At 50.9% G+C, this 17758-nt stretch overlaps 1 protein-coding gene across 4 annotated transcripts; it reads right to left on the reverse strand.

Annotated features, from left to right (window-relative positions):
• Positions 1–415: 415 nt before the first annotated feature.
• Positions 416–17429, reverse strand: LOC142748345 (PC-esterase domain-containing protein 1A-like). 4 transcript variants are annotated; one of them, XM_075855434.1, is made up of 11 exons: positions 17349–17429; positions 10614–10708; positions 9984–10063; positions 9565–9797; positions 9351–9492; positions 7602–7842; positions 6901–6993; positions 6712–6771; positions 6584–6634; positions 3282–3353; positions 416–1398 (listed from the first exon to the last, which is right to left on the reverse strand). In XM_075855434.1, exons 2-11 carry the CDS (start codon positions 10684–10686, stop codon positions 1193–1195), a joined length of 1251 nt encoding a protein of 416 aa, XP_075711549.1. In that variant the 5' UTR covers positions 10687–10708; positions 17349–17429; the 3' UTR covers positions 416–1192. The 4 variants fall into 4 exon arrangements, with proteins under 4 accessions (XP_075711549.1, XP_075711557.1, XP_075711565.1 ...); XM_075855442.1 differs by lacking the exon at positions 6584–6634; XM_075855450.1 differs by lacking the exons at positions 6584–6634; positions 6712–6771.
• Positions 17430–17758: the final 329 nt, after the last annotated feature.

Genomic DNA, 17758 nt, shown 5'->3' on the forward strand with positions numbered 1-17758 from the left:
AGCTGTTGAGTCCAAATCCAGGACCAGAGAGCCCTTTGTATAAAGGGTGTAAGTTCCGGCATCTCTACATACAATGTCCCACATCTGCAGTGACTCCCCCTCCCCCCTGATTCACGGCGGAGCTGATCATCTATTCATGAATCAGACGGCTCAGGCTGCACAAAGGCAGAACAGCAGAGACGTGGGAGGAGCCAGTGATTATAAATCTGACTTAATAGGTATAAACCAAACCCCTACTACGGACCTGTGTCAGTCTACACTGCAGCTCTTGCATTGTATTCAGGGTGAATAGTGATATAGATTTTTCACATTGGGGAGTCCGGCAGAGAAAGGGATTGTGGGAGGATTGTGATCGGCGGCTGTCGTCTATGGGTGGTCTCTGGGGAGGGGTTGGAAATGAAGGATTTCTTCGGTCTAAACTGAATAAACTTTTATTTTATTTCAAAACATGAACAAGAAAATAAATGACAAACAAAGAAGAAGTTTATATCAGAATACAAGAGAAACCCTTAAATTAATGACCCCCCCGAACCAGACGCCTGCAGCCCCTTCATATACAGTGACCCGCAGCGTAATATAAACCGTACACGACACCTCCAGCGGGGGAGGGGAGCGGCCCCATAGTCACCGACCAAACACTGAAATGTCACGACACAAAAGTAACTGAACATCATATAAAAGTGCAAAAAGTATCAATGTAACAAAAACATCGTCCACAGCTCATCTACAGCAGCAACACGGGAAGGAGGGGGTTAATACTTTAGTTTACAGGACCGGCAGCGGCCGCTACGCCATTTAATTACCCCCATATTATAAGGAGGCGACCGGATAACTATAGTCACAGAAGAAGGCCCAAACTTCAGGGGGCTTTATAGCGCTGCCGCCCCTCGGACGGACGATCTCTCATCTATAAAAGCGTGAAAAACGTATACAAATTTTTTTATAAAAAAAAAAACGGTAGAAATTTTCCTGAGAATTCAGTGTAAGAAAATGAACAAGTTTCACTCGAGAAAAAAAGTGCAAAAAACACAAAACAACAACAATATAACATAATAACATAGTGCATGTAGCGGGGGCAGGGCGGTCAACGCAGGGTCCCCGAAAAAGTCCTGGACAGTGCGCCCCCTGGAGGCAGAACCTAGACCACCATAAGGCACAGCACAACCAGCAGGACCCCCCAGGTGGACGGTCCTCAGTAGATCCCGGGCAGGAACATGGGAGGTCGGGCGTACGGGTTGATCCGGCCGTCCCGCGGCTTCTGCGCCCTCCTTGTCGGGATCTTCCAGGCTTCTTGTGGGTGCGGGACATGGTGGGGGAAGGGGTTGAAGTTGAAGGGTTGCGGCACGTTGGGGAACAGGAAGTTCCTTCTAAAAAACGGATGATTGGTGAACGCGGGACCTGGAAGAGGAGAAGGAATAAACCAGTTATGAGGATGACGGGAATCCGACCCCGAGGAACACCGGGTCATACTGCAGTCACCTCCAGAGCTGCACTCAAATTCTACTCCTTGCATAGAAAACGGTCAACTATGACTGGAGGGAAATTCAAGATGTAACAGCAAACTTGGAATTTATTTGCGTCCGTGTCTTATACTCCAGTCACATCCAAAGCTGCAGTCATATGATTTGTCTATACAGTGATCCAACCCATCCAAAAACTACAGGGAGGTAAATTTGCCATTCAGGAGTCGAGAAGTTTGCAGACAGGAGCAGAAATGAGGCAGGGGGCACAATCACCCAGCTGTCCCGGACACACAGCATTTAGGGATGTTTCCTATTGGCCGTTCTCGGGGCGGCCGCCGCTCCTGACCGCTCCGGTTCAGTAAATTCTTGTGTTCCCCATAAAATAATAATTCCGGAGGATCTTATCTTAGGACCGCGCGCCGCTCCTGTGATTTAGGGATAAATTGACACCGGAGTGTTATTACTCCTCTGGTCACAGGGGCGTGTCCCTACAATCTCACGGTCAGCACTGATTGGACAGCGTCAGTCTGTGTAGACACACCCCCAACTGGTAACACCCAGCTGTCAGTTTACTCAGATTTGCAGGAGTAATAACAGAGGAACGGGACAGTGCAGGGTTCTAAGAGGAGAAGCGCCAGAATTGTTAATTTATTGGAAATATAATTAACACAAAACACATGTCAGGAGAGGCGACACCCCGTCCCTCAATGCACTACCATGGCAATTCTGAGGTGGAAGCAGTAGTAATGGTCCTGGTGGTGATAGTACAGGCGCCATTACTGCCGGGGGCGATCGCACCGGCGCCATTACTGCCGGGGGCGATCGCACCGGCGCCATTACTGCCGGGGGCGATCGTACTGGTGGTATTACTGCTTGGGGTGATAGTGGCGATAGTACCGGTGGTATTACTGCTTGGGGTGATCGTGGTGATAGTACTGGTGGTATTACTGCTTGGGGCGATCGTACCGGTGGTATTACTGCTTGGGGTGGTAGTGGCGATAGTACCGGTGGTATTACTGCTTGGGGTGATCGTGGTGATAGTACTGGTGGTATTACTGCTTGGGGTGATAGTGGTGATAGTACCGGTGGTATTACTGCTGGGGGTGATAGTGGCGATAGTACCGGTGGTATTACTGCTGGGGGTGATAGTGGCGATAGTACCGGTGGTATTACTGCTGGGGGTGATAGTGGCGATAGTACCGGTGGTATTACTGCTTGGGGTGATCGTGGTGATAGTACTGGTGGTATTACTGCTTGGGGCGATCGTACCGGTGGTATTACTGCTTGGGGTGACCGTGGTGATAGTACTGGTGGTATTACTGCTTGGGGCGATCGTACCGGTGGTATTACTGCTTGGGGTGGTAGTGGCGATAGTACCGGTGGTATTACTGCTTGGGGTGATAGTGGCGATAGTACTGGTGGTATTACTGCTTGGGGCGATGCTGCTGGTGGTAATGGTTTGGAAATCGTAGTGGTTCTCATAGTGATTGTTGCTGGGAGTAGTAGTACTTCTGTTCAGGGTAGTAGTATGGGGAGATTTAGTGATTGTAATGGGAAGAACCTGCCCTGATCCTACGGTCACAGCCGCGCTGCCATTATAACTGTAGAGTCCCTATATATAGTCCGGTCCCCCGGCTTGTAAAGAAATTTGAAAAGCTGGAATGTAAGGACAGAGCGTCACAGGGACAACTGGTAGGTGATCATTCCGTGGTATGGTCTCTCCTCCCCAAAACAGAAGCACATGAGGAAGCCAAGAATATAGGACGATGCCCCCCACCCTCCGCAAACTACCCCCCATAGAAGCTGCGTCATCATTACCTGAAGGACTGAAGTAGCCCGGAGGTACGTTAGCGGTCAGTACTGGGCTGTCATTCACGAAGGGCGAAGCATCTGAAACAAAAACACCATAAATGTCAAGCATCAGTCTACAAGACAGCAGTATACAGGATATATCCAAACAATCTACATACACATTATATAATCCTGTACTGATCCTGAGTTACATCCTGTATTATACTCCAGAGCTGCACTCACTATTCTGCTGGTGGAGTCACTGTGTACATACATTACATTACTTATCCTGTACTGATCCTGAGTTACATCCTGTATTATACTCCAGAGCTGCACTCACTATTCTGCTGGTGGAGTCACTGTGTACATACATTACATTACTTATCCTGTACTGATCCAGAGTTACATCCTGTATTATACTCCAGAGCTGCACTCACTATTCTGCTGGTGGAGTCACTGTGTACATACATTACCTTACTTATCCTGTACTGATCATGAGTTACATCCTGTATTATACTCCAGAGCTGCACTCACTATTCTGCTGGTGGAGTCACTGTGTACATACATTACAATACTTAACCTGTACTGATCCGGAGTTACATCCTGTATTATACTCCAGAGCTGCACTCACTATTCTGCTGGTGGAGTCACTGTGTACATACATTACATTACTTATCCTACACTGATCCTGAGTTACATCCTGTATTATACTCCAGAGCTGCACTCACTATTCTGCTGGTGGAGTCACTGTGTACATACATTACATTACTTATCATGTACTGATCCTGAGTTATATCCTGTATTATACTCCAGAGCTGCACTCACTATTCTGCTGGTGGAGTCACTGTGTACATACATTACATTACTTATCCTGTACTGATCCTGAGTTATATCCTGTATTATACTCCAGAGCTTCACTCACTATTCTGCTGGTGGAGTCACTGTGTACATACATTACATTACTGATCCCGTACTGATCCTGAGTTACATCCTGTATTATACTCCAGAGCTGCACTCACTATTCTGCAGGTGGAGTCACTGTGTACATACATTACATTACTTATCCTGTACTGATCCTGAGTTATATCCTGTATTATACTCCAGAGCTGCACTCACTATTCTGCTGGTGGAGTCACTGTGTACATACATTACTTATCCTGTACTGATCCTGAGTTACATCCTGTATTATACTCCAGAGCTGCACTCACTATTCTGCTGCTGGAGTCACTGTGTACATACATTACTTATCCTGTACTGATCCTGAGTTATATCCTGTATTATACTCCAGAGCTGCACTCACTATTCTGCTGGTGGAGTCACTGTGTACATACATTACATTACTTATCCTGTACTGATCCTGAGTTACATCCTGTATTATACTCCAGAGCTGCACTCACTATTCTGCTGGTGGAGTCACTGTGTACATACATTACATTACTTATCCTGTACTGATCCTGAGTTATATCCTGTATTATACTCCAGAGCTGCACTCACTATTCTGCTGGTGGAGTCACTGTGTACATACATTACATTACTTATCCTGTACTGATCCTGAGTTACATCCTGTATTATGCTCCAGAGCTGCACTCACTATTCTGCTGGTGCAGTCACTGTGTACATACATTACTTATCCTGTACTGATCCTGAGTTACAATAAGTAGTGATCTGCGGCACGGATCTTCCACGATGTGGATTTGCACTGATCTGAATATATATATACACACAGGATGAACTATGTTTGGAATATTTCTTCACGTAATTTTGCATGAATTGATGTCATTTATTGGCTTTGTATATATATTTGTGATTGTTTTGCTTTTTTTGGCCTTTGGTCCCATGAGTGGAGACTTTACCACATGGCGGATCGCTAGTTATTCTAGGACCACTCGCTGGAGTCTGTTACCGCGTCATGTCACGATTTTACATCACGTTTCTCTCTCAGGTGTATTATAATTTTTTATACATATTCGGCTTTACGCTCCTTTTTTCTAAAACGCTTTGAATACGCTTGGAGCGGTCTAGAGATTGATTACGGGAGGGCGTTTGTCCGAACATTACCGAGCCCCAAATATAATTGAGATTGGAGTTTGGATATGAGCAGAATAGTGAGTGCAGCTCTGGAGTATAATAAGTGGTTCCATGCAATGACTCACTTTCCCGGGGATGTTACAATAAATGGCGATATCGTGAGACATCTTCACTAGATCTCACGACACGCCATCAATAACAACGTAGCGAGAAATTCTGCATGGACGGTGCCTGCGCCAATAATGGGGTACACAGGCTGTGATACTACAATGCTGACCTGCGCCCCAGAACGTACATCGCCGCTGCGGAGATGGAATGGCGCAATGCACTGACAGACCACATTTTGTACGACTTTTTCCACAATATTTTGGCATTTTCGTGCGGACATAAAAAGGTTATTTATAGATGAATGTACACTGGTGAGAAAAGAAGAGACGCAGCAGCAGCGGCGGGCAGCAAGGGAGAGGCAGCAGTAACATTTGCAAGCCGAAACAGACGGGTGAATGCGGTGATGAGTGGCATGGAGGAGCCAGGCAGGGGGAGGAGCCAGGCAGGCAGGGGGAGGAGTGAATTCCACAGGAGACCAGCAGCCCGCCAGTGCGTATTGTGAGAGGAAACAGACGCGGGGGGGTATGGAAGTTGCAAAAAGATTTGTATCTTGATACACAGGGACAAACCAAGGAGGAACCAGTGTGATGCAGGTGCGTGAGAGGAGGGAGGAGACGACGGGACGGACGAAGAAAAGAACGAGGGAAGTGGAAAAGAAAGACAAGGAACACAAGAGAAAAAGGAGGAGGGGACGGGGACACGGCGGAGGAGGAGGGGACGGGGACACGGCGGAGGAGGAGGGGACGGGGACACGGCGGAGGAGGAGGGGACGGGGACACGGCGGAGGAGGAGGGGACGGGGACACGGCGGAGGAGGAGGGGACACGGCGGCGGAGGAGGAGGGGACACGGCGGCGGAGGAGGAGGGGACACGGCGGCGGAGGAGGAGGGGACACGGCGGCGGAGGAGGAGGGGACACGGCGGCGGAGGAGGAGGGGACACGTCGGAGGAGGGGACAAGTCGGAGGAGGGGACAAGTCGGAGGAGGGGACACGGCGGCGGAGGAGGAGGGGACACGGCGGAGGAGGAGGAGGGGACACGTCGGAGGGGACAAGTCGGAGGAGGGGACACGGCGGAGGAGGGGGGGGGACACACACGGCAGAGGAGGTGGGGACACACACGGCAGAGGAGGAGGTGGGGACACACACGGCAGAGGAGCGGAAGGAACAGGGAAGGTCTTGGTGCTTGGTCCTCACCCTCTGAGTTGATGTAGTTTCCATGGTTTAGGTACCCGGGGCACAGGACACCTGGCAGGCAGAGGGCACAGGTTACACACATTACAGGGTGGTGTGTCCGTAGACCAGGACGAGGCGCTGATACTCACCGGGCAGAGCGTTGATGCTGCTCCCATCGAAGGACGTGTATCCCGGGATGTACGCAGCCTCTGCAGAAACAGACGACTGGACTATGAGCCACTGCCCCCATCCAGTGCCCCCCGCACATATCATCCTCTGCCCAGTATACGGTGATCCCAATACCGCGCCACGGAGAGCGGGTAACGCGGGCATCTTACCCTGGCTGCAGCGCGTGCGCTCTTGGATTGTGGGGTGCAGCTTGGGATCTTTTCTCAATGGAACCGAATGAGGGACGGCGTGAATAGTAGAGCCTGAAAGACGGGGAGAGAGGTTATAACAAGACTGAGATGTAGCAGAGCCCAATATGTCACTGAGCACAACTCATGGTGTCCAGACAAGAGCGCTGGTCTCAGAGGAGCGGCTACACTTATACACTGTAACGACCTCTCAGATGTGTGAGCAGGACTGGGTCTGGACCGGTTTTCAGCCCCTGTATGAACGTTCCCGTGTAGTCCAATCTCAGTAGGTCACTTGCTCGAAGAATCCTCCAGTTGTGGTCAATGGACAACCCTATAACCTCAAATCCTGGGGGACCGATAACGAACCCCACAATATCAGTCTTCAAGCGTCAGCCCTACAAAAGGAGGCCGTCATGAGCGGGTCCCAGTGCTGCCCCCCAGTGGTGATGTGGACCCCATACAGTAAAGTGTACGGAGAAGCTCGGCACCAAACCCTCAGTAGAAACTTCCGGAGTTCACCCCGCCCCCCCCCCCCCCCCCGGTATTGCTTATTCTAATGATATGGGGGAGGGGTGAGTCATCATCTAGGTCAGGACATAGCGAGTGCCCAAGATGGAGACGTTAGATTGTGAGCTCCTCGGACCAGAGTAGATAAGACGTTGAGCTCGGCGGTTACGCACCTTCCACCATCTGGCCCTTCGGCGCCTCCACCCCCCAGGCCTGTGCGACGTGGCTCAGCAGGATCTGGGTGTACATCCGATGCGCCAGCTGGTTCCAGTGGACGGCGTCGCGGCACCGGAGTCGCAGGTTACAGCGGAAGTGATAGTGCAGGTCCAGCACGTCCAGCTTGTGGAGATCCGCCAGAGTGGCGCTGAAAAAGTTCCCCTCCACGATGTTCGGCCGCAGGTTGTGCGCCGTGTACTGGAAAGAGACGATATCAGAGGAGGCAAAATACACGCAAACCGACCGCGGCGTCCCGACCGCCAGACCCCGCAAGTTACAAAGACAGGGAACATCAAATCGCACGTTCTCTTTACCCCTTAACCCCTCCCGGACCGAGACATCCTTTGAATTCCCGCCTTCCAAGCGCCATAACTTTTGTATTTTTCCATGAGCGGAGCGGAGCGAGGGGGGGGGGGGGGAAATCTTATTTATTGCGGGAGGAGGAGTTCTAGTTTCTATTGGCGGCATTTAAAAAAAACATTTTTCGTTTCCTGGTAGATTATATATTTGCGGGCTGAAATTGTGAAAAACGGATTCCTCCATTGTTTTTTGGGCTTCGTTTTTACGGCTTTCACCGTGCGGTAAAAACGACAACTTAACTTTATTCTGTGGCTCAATACGATGACGGCGACACCAAACGTATGTTTTTTTTTTTTTTAAATAAAATATAAGAAAAGAATAGTTTTGTTTCACCGCATTCAGAGACAGAACTTTACTTTTCCGTGGATTGTGCGGTGTGAGGGATTATTTTTTGCGGGACGAGCTGTAGTTTTTATCGGCACCGTTTTTTGGTACATACGATGTTTTGATCACCTTTTAAGAGCCTTTTTTTTTTTACACTTTATCGGCCCCTCTAGGGGACCTGAACCAGCGATTGTTGGTACAATACACATGTATTGCAGTACATTACCATTTTTAAAGGCTTCTGCCACGATAAACGCTGCCCCCCCCCCATCTTGTTGCGGGGGGAGGGGGGGGAGGGGACGACGGACGTTGAAAAGAGGGGGTTGGCCCCTTCGATAGCTCAACGCCTCAGATGCTGAGGTCGCAGCATTTGAAGGGTTAAACAGCCAGGAACATTGCGATTGCTGTTCCTGGCTGTTAGTCCCAGGTGTCAGCTGTAAATCACAGCCGACACCCGCAGCGTATGGGGCGTGCTCAGCGAGTGAGCGTGCTCCAATCATCTCCGGCACCCGGACGTAATGTCACGTCCGTGTGGGGGAAGGGGTTAACGCAATGTCACAAAACTGTATATGGCAGCCATTAAGGGGTGTGATGGAGCGGGGTCACGGGCTGGCGCGCCCCATACTGAGCGGGTATCGGCTGTAGTTACAGCTGCCACCTCACTGCAACTGGCGAAACCAAAGAGGACTTTGATGTCACCTGTATAACCCCCTTAGATTCCCCCTCCGACAGTCCAACCCACAAATAACGAGCCGAAGGGGTTAATGGCGGACGCTCTCAGGCCGGGGCTGCAGCGCGAGGTCACACGTCTCCGCCGCATGGATAAAGCGACATTTTTTTTTGCTGATGAAACGATTACAATTTATGGACAACGCAGTGACCAGTCGCAGCGCGGTGACCGGACGGATGAGGCGTCAAGATGGCATCTGCTATATCTGTACAGACCGCTCCGCTAACCTCACGAAGTAACGCAGACCGCTAATCCCCCGTCTTCTGCGAGGCGCAGACATTGGCGCGGTTACCTGCGGGATCTCGTTATCCCTGTATCCGACCGGCATGGTCATGTTCCATAGGATGAGGCACTGCGGGCTCAGCACCTCCTTCAGACGCTGGAACAGGCGGTCCAGGTTGGTCTTGTAGGTCTCCAGATGTTTGTCGTCATACCTGCAGGAGAGGAGGGCGATGAGTACGGGCAGCGTCAATATGGCGGCGGAGCGGCTGCGGTATGGGGGTCACCTCATGAGATCCCAGACGCAGGAGTTGGCTATCAGGATGTCCGGTTGGGGGCCGCTCTGGACGTCGGACAGTATGCTCTCCAGGTAGGTAGAGTAGGCGCGGGTCAGGAAGTAGAAGCGTACAAGATGGTGGCCGGTCCGGTACTGCCGCACTTCGCGGTAAGTGGTCCCATTGTGCATTTCATTCAGGGTGCCGCCCTCTACCAGCGAGTCATTCGCAAAAGTCATCTCCCCCTACAGAGAAAAAACACAAAATGACTGAAGGGTACTCAGCAGCACCCAGTATTTCAGGACTGTACAGATTTTCTTGGAGGTCACAGAAAGGAAGGAGCAGGAACTAGAGCAGCACAGAGCATGTCAGGGAAGTAAAGTGGCGATCAGTGACCAGTCCACGCATGCGGATATTACAGGGGAGCTCACCTTGCGTTTCAGCTGGGCTTCAGACAGGTATTTGTCATCCTGCAGCAGCTTCACCAGATCTTTATACACCGATCTCTGGACTGAAAGACAGATGGAAACTTGACATGACTACTGGGGGGAAAAGTGAGGCGGCGGCACCATCACACCGCCCACATAACCCGGCTGTCTGACATGACTACTGGGGGGAAACTTCAGGCGGCAGCACCATCACACCGCCCTAATGGCAGTGCCCCATGTCAGCCGGATAACATGCCCCCCCACCACAGGATAACGCGCCCCGCCGCAGGAATGACGGCCAAGCCGCGCCGCAGGAATGACGGCCCCGCCACGCCGCAGGAATGAGGAACATGACTAAGACTTCAAGAAGTCGTCCCCAAATTCTCCAGATCTCAATCCGACCGATCATCTGTGGGAGGTGCTGGAGAAACGTCCGATCCCCGGAGGCCGCACCCCACCACTAGGATCTGCTGAAACGTCTTGTACCAGAGACCACGGGAACCTACAGACGCCTTGTGGGGTCCATGACCGGTCAGAGCTTGCGGGGGCAGGAGGGCGACTACACAGGATCGGGCCGGTGGTGCTCAGGTTGTGGCCGATCAGTAATTATAATACAGAAGAGAAGTCACTTACTGGAATCTCCGAGGACGAGGACAAACTTGTTATGCAGTAACTGGCGCACGTCTGCTGACCGGAAGCACCCCATAACTGGAACACGACATCCAGGCCTGCCAAGAGACACGGCGGTCAGTGACAGCTCCTATATATATCTATACACACATATACATACAGCAATGCCCAGCACAACGCCCGGAGCGATTCAGGGGGTATCTGCCGGCACTGTATTATTTTTCTTCACTCAATTTTGTACAACTTACACAACTACATATTGAGTGCGGCTTCCATGTACAGTGTATATACCAGATAATGACCTACCGGAAAGAGTGTGTGGGCGTGTCAGAGTGTGGGCGTGTGTGTGTGTGTGTCAGAGTGTGGGCGCGTCAGAGTGTGGGCGCGTCAGAGTGTGCGTAGCGCTGGCCTAAGCAAAGACTGCCAAGACTATGCTAGAAATCCTCCACGTCACAGATTTTCCCACGCTAGATGAGTCAGGCTCCACCCCTTTGCCATTTCATAGGGGTGGAGCCTACTAACTGGGTATGGCGGTGTGCGTGCGTATGCATAACGGTATAGCGTGTGAACGCCGTAAACAATAAAAATTTAAACCGCCAAAATTGCAGTTTTTTGGTCAGCTTGGCTCTATATGGAGAAAAGTATGTGCCCCCTCCTTATCAGCGCGCCCACGCACTGGCAATGCTTCAAACTGCTGGAACGGTCGGATCGTATTAAGACGCCCTATGCAAATAAAGTCAAATCCACGCCTACTCCTTCCCTTACTGCCCCGCATCATGAATATTCATATCCTTCTCATTGCCCGTCCTACATGACGCTCAGAGCGCCGGCTTCCGTCAACCAAAGAGGATAGAGCAGAGAGGTGGGCGGTCTCCGCGTCAAAAAACTGAACTCCCCCTAAAAATAACGATTTTTTTTTAAAAAAAAAATCCTACTTTTCCAAATCTTTCCCTAAAGCAACAAAAAAAAAAAAAATCATAATTTTGTCGCCGCCTCCAAAACAGTCTGAACTATGACAATGTAACGCTATGTGAGTTGCACGACAAATGCGCATTTTATTTTTAACAATGAGTTTTTTTCTTGTAAGACATAATCGATATAAATCTGGGATCGCTGGGATCGTATTGACCCTACAATTAAGCAAACACGTTATTTTTAACGCACGGTGAACGCCATAAACACGAAACCCAGAAAGCAAAGGAGGAATCGCTGTTTTTTAGTACAACAGACGGTGCGGAGAAGAACTACAACTCGTCCCGCTAAAAAAAAAAAAAAAGACCTCACGCGGCGACGGAAAAATAAAGACATTCTGTGTTTTGTAAAGTTCGGAGAAAAAAAGTGAAAACGAAAATCCCAAGAAAATGGATGCGGAGGGAAGGGGTTAAAGGGGTTTCCCCATGAGGGACATTTAGGACGCGGGTCCCTCCTCCATCTCTAGAACGGGGCCCCCTAAACCAGTCCTGCGTTGCGGCACGAGCAGGTGGATTCTGATGATTAATTACGGAAACCGTACAAGGGTCTGTTCACACGCTAAAAATGTGGGGGCCGAACAGCTATTGAGGTCAATGGGAAAAATGGCGTTCCGTTCCCTCGGGGTGTTTTTTACGCGGCTGTTTTTACAAATGGCCGTGTAACAAAACGCCTCGGCTCCAGAAGCGACACGCACTTATTTTTACGTTTTTCATGGACTCCAGAGAAATAGCTCCAAAAACGGATGAAAATCAGGAGCGGTTTTCCCTTGACGACATCTCCGTATTTTCAGCCGTTTTTTGTTAAGCGTGTGAACACATGGAAGCCGCGGGGCACGCGAGTTACGGAAACTCCCGACCGTATAGTCAGGAAGTGGCCGGGAGGCAGCGGGACCAGAAAAAGGTGGAACGGGGTTTAGGGGCCCCCTGCTCTAGAGAGGAGCAGCAGAGGTGGGACCCGCATCTATCCGACAGATTTACGGCACATCCACAGGATGTCGCTGAGAAGAAAACGTCTTGTACTCTCACTTTGTAGGAATGTGCGGCTCAAACTTGTGTTTATGTGATCCATATACGCGGGGTCAGTGACGGCCACCATTGTTGTTCTTGCCCCCCCCCCCCATTCTAGCCCCAGTTCTGGGTGTATGTGCAGCGTAGGTTCACACCTTACAGAGGTTGCCTTGTCGTGGCAGGTGGGATCACACAATTTGATCAGAATGTGCACTAAGAACCTCCCTATTGTAAGTAGATTTAACTTTAGTGCATATTTATTTATATTTAGTGGTTTAGGTGGCGTTAGTGTCGCAGGGTGCTGCCGCCATTTTCTTGTGTGCTGTATATTTGCAGTCACAGGTGTTCTTGCACCTGTATACACGTTTTGTTGGAATGTGACACACACACACGCACACGAAGGACGAGTCGTGATGTTCTGCAGTTGGAGGACGTCGCAGGTGTCGCCAAGATCTGCTATCGATGACATTTTCCAGCGACCGCTCCAATCTGCGGTATGTGGGGGGAGGGGCATAAAAGCCGCATTGTGATTGTGCGACGCCTCCTGTTCTCCGACGCTCCAGTTATCGCCACTTGTCAGTCTGAGAGGACGGAGTCCTCGCCCTGAGATCTTAGTTTATCACTATACAGATCGCTACGCGCCTGGGCCGAGGTGTCCGCGCTGCGTGCCACGCAGGATGGGAGAACAATGAACGGGAATGACAGCGGGAGGTGAACATCTGCACGGATGGATCGTCTGACTGGAAGAATGGCGGGTAGTGATCCATTCTGTACTTCAAGGGACATCACATCCCGAGCCTAGGGCGGCAAATCGGACGTCACATCCCGGGCCTAGGGCAGCAAATCGGACATCACATCCCGGGCCTAGGGCGGCAACCAGTGTCCACACAAACCATCAGAAGGAGTTTACACCACATTGGGCTACGAGCCGGACGTCCGGCTACAGGGGTTTTCCATTGACCGCCGCTCTCAAGGGAGATCCTGGTGCACAGCAAGACAAGAATGGAGGCTGGAACGGAGGTCTATCCTCTTCAGAGACGAGTCCGGCTTCTGTCTCGGATGCAATGATAGCCGGAGATTGGTCTGGAGACCCCTTGTGCCAGCCTCTTCATGGCGTTGCTCACGTGAACGTCCCACCGGTCCTACTCCCGGGATTATGGTGAGGGGCGGGGGGGGGGGTATCATGCACAGTAACCGGGCCCCTCTAGTCTTTTTCAGTTACATTAACAGCGTTACATTCAATTGGACATGGCACCAGCGGTGCGGCGTTACTCCAAAGTGTCCCGGAAGCCGTTTTTCAACAGGACATCGCCGGGCCGCATGTACTTCTGTAAGCAGCCTACGTGGCCTAAACGTGGAACCGTGGCCTGCAGCCTCTCCGGACGTGTCTCCCACTGAGCACATCCGGGACGTGATTGGTCGGTAATTGTAAAGGGGGCGGTCAGCAGCCAATCCTGATGATCTGTGCCCAAGTGCATTGTGCGGCAGAACATCCTCAGCCAGTAATAACCTCGTGGATCGCTGCCACGGCCCGGGAGTGCGGGGATTTCTGCCACGGCCCGGGAGTTTCTGCCACGGCCCGGGAATGCGGGGATTTCTGCACGTGGCGCTCACACCCCAGACTGAAGGAACCAAGGAAGACTTTGTTTCCATATATTCATCATTTGCATATTATTAACATGTCATTAACATATCCACCGATCCTGTGATTACCAGAACTTTTCCTTCTTGGTGCTGCAGTCTCAATGTTGAGGAGTGTATATATATATATCTCCTGTGTACTAGTGGTATACAGCATACAGCCCGTCATTGGGGGACCTGCTGACGGCGCACACGTATCACATACTGAACGTCCAGTGGTCGGGAGCTCCCCGGTTCTGAGGGCCCCGGATTACTGCAGTTTTGGGGGACACGCTGTAACAATGCCTGGACGGGCAGTCAGTAGGGCCCAGATCACACACATGCAGTTTTGGTGCAGCTTTTGAGACACCGGAGACTTTATTCTAGATCCACTCCAACTGCACAAACGCGGCACCAAACAAACGAAAGTAAAAGCATTTGGAGGAAACTTGTTATTTGGAAGCCGAGATTACACATCCCCCACCCAAGGCCACAGATAGCGGGCGGAGGTAACCCCCTCACTGCCAGCCGCCGGCCCTGCAATACTGGGCAATGCTCTGCAGTGTGTGTGTATATAGCGTATACCCCTCACTGCAGAGCTCTATGTATATAGCGTATACCCCTCACTGCAGAGCTCTATGTATATAGCGTATACCCCTCACTGCAGAGCTCTATGTATATAGCGTATACCCCTCACTGCAGAGCTCTATGTATATAGCGTATACCCCTCACTGCAGAGCTCTATGTATATAGTGTATACCCCTCACTGCAGAGCTCTATGTATATAGTGTATACCCTTCACTGCAGAGCTCTATGTATATAGTGTATACCCCTCACTGCAGAGCTCTATGTATATAGTGTATACCCCTCACTGCAGAGCTCTATGTATATAGTGTATACCCTTCACTGCAGAGCTCTATGTATATAGTGTATACCCCTCACTGCAGAGCTCTATGTATATAGTGTATACCCTTCACTGCAGAGCTCTATGTATATAGCGTATACCCCTCACTGCAGAGCTCTATGTATATAGTGTATACCCTTCACTGCAGAGCTCTATGTATATAGTGTATACCCCTCACTGCAGAGCTCTATGTATATAGTGTATACCCTTCACTGCAGAGCTCTATGTATATAGCGTATACCCCTCACTGCAGAGCTCTATGTATATAGTGTATACCCTTCACTGCAGAGCTCTATGTATATAGTGTATACCCCTCACTGCAGAGCTCTATGTATATAGTGTATACCCTTCACTGCAGAGATCTATGTATATAGCGTATACCCCTCACTGCAGAGTACAGAGGACCCTGTGAGATGTTCTGCAGCAGACCTCTGTATTACCAGTGACCTGCAGAGCATCTCACAACAATTTACAGTCATTTAAAAAAACTCAGACTACTACAACTGTGCTGGAGAGAAGTAAAGGCTGTATGCGAGATGCTCTGCAGGACATTATAACACTGCAGCTATGTGACGCTCCATAGGCGCTGCGGAGAGAGCGAGGCCTGGCGTGTATATAGAGAGCGAGAGAGAGCCCGGCGTATTGAGGTCCGGCGTGTATAGAGAGAGCGAGGTCCGGCGTGTATAGAGAGAGCGAGGTCCGGCGTGTATAGAGAGAGCGAGGTCCGGCGTGTATAGAGAGAGCGAGGTCCGGCGTGTATAGAGAGAGCGAGGTCCGGCGTGTATAGAGAGAGCGAGGTCCGGCGTGTATAGAGAGAGCGAGGTCCGGCGTGTATAGAGAGAGCGAGGTCCGGCGTGTATAGAGAGAGCGAGGTCCGGCGTGTATAGAGAGAGCGAGGTCCGGCGTGTATAGAGAGAGCGAGGTCCGGCGTGTATAGAGAGAGGTCCTGCGTGTATAGAGAGAGGTCCGGCGTGTATAGAGAGAGGTCCGGCGTGTATAGAGAGAGGTCCGGCGTGTATAGAGTGAGGTCCGGCGTGTATAGAGTGAGGTCCGGTGTGTATATAGAGTGAGGTCCGGTGTGTATAGAGTGAGGTCCGGTGTGTATAGAGTGAGGTCCGGTGTGTATAGAGTGAGGTCCGGCGTATATAGAGTGAGGTCCGGTGTATATAGAGCGAGGCCCGGCGTGTATAGAGCGAGGTCCGGTGTGTATAGAGCGAGGTCCGGTGTGTATAGAGTGAGGTCCGGTGTGTATAGAGTGAGGTCCGGTGTGTATAGAGTGAGGTCCGGTGTGTATAGAGTGAGGTCCGGTGTGTATAGAGTGAGGTCCGGTGTGTATAGAGTGAGGTCCGGTGTGTATAGAGTGAGGTCTGGTGTGTATAGAGTGAGGTCTGGTGTGTATAGAGTGAGGTCCGGTGTATATAGAGTGAGGTCCGGTGTGTATAGAGCGAGGTCCGGCGTGTATAGAGAGAGGTCCGGCGTGTATAGAGTGAGGTCCGGTGTATATAGAGTGAGGTCCGGTGTATATAGAGTGAGGTCCGGTGTATATATAGAGTGAGGTCCGGCGTATATAGAGTGAGGTCCGGCGTATATAGAGTGAGGTCCGGCGTATATAGAGTGAGGTCCGGTGTGTATAGAGTGAGGTCCGGTGTGTATAGAGTGAGGTCCGGTGTGTATAGAGTGAGGTCCGGTGTATATAGAGTGAGGTCCGGTGTGTATAGAGTGAGGTCCGGCGTGTATAGAGCGAGGTCCGGTGTATATATAGAGTGAGGTCCGGTGTATATATAGAGTGAGGTCCGGTGTGTATATATAGAGTGAGGTCCGGCGTATATAGAGTGAGGTCCGGCGTATATAGAGTGAGGTCCGGTGTGTATAGAGTGAGGTCCGGTGTGTATAGAGTGAGGTCCGGTGTGTATAGAGAGAGGTCCGGCGTGTATAGAGTGAGGTCCGGTGTGTATAGAGTGAGGTCCGGTGTGTATAGAGTGAGGTCCGGTGTGTATAGAGTGAGGTCCGGTGTGTATAGAGCGAGGTCCGGCGTGTATAGAGTGAGGTCCGGTGTATATAGAGTGAGGTCCGGTGTATATAGAGTGAGGTCCGGTGTATATAGAGCGAGGCCCGGCGTGTATAGAGCGAGGTCCGGTGTGTATAGAGTGAGGTCCGGTGTGTATAGAGTGAGGTCCGGTGTGTATAGAGTGAGGTCCGGTGTATAGCGAGGTCCGGGGAGAACACGTTACTTACCGCTCAGCGCCGCGCACACCGATCAAAACACCCGCGTACCGCGAGCAACACTTATCATCCCGACCCCGCCCACTACATAACACGGCCCGCCCACTACATAAACCGGCCCCGCCCACAAACAACCGCGCTCAATCCGTGAGACCACGCCCATACAGCTGCAATAAGTGGGAGGAGCCTGTTCAATGCCTGGTGTTGTGACTGCGCAGCTCAATGCAAATAACTCCTCCTGTCCACAGCTAGATTATATCCAATACACTACTACTCCCATCATCTCTGCTATATATATCCATGTACACTACTACTCCCATCATCTCTGCTATATATCCATGTACACTACTACTCCCATCATCTCTGCTATATATCCATGTACACTACTACTCCCATCATTTCTGCTATATATCCATGTACAC

Source organism: Rhinoderma darwinii, chromosome 1 (assembly GCF_050947455.1).
Source record: "Rhinoderma darwinii isolate aRhiDar2 chromosome 1, aRhiDar2.hap1, whole genome shotgun sequence".
NCBI classification, from domain to species: Eukaryota; Metazoa; Chordata; class Amphibia; order Anura; family Rhinodermatidae; genus Rhinoderma; species Rhinoderma darwinii.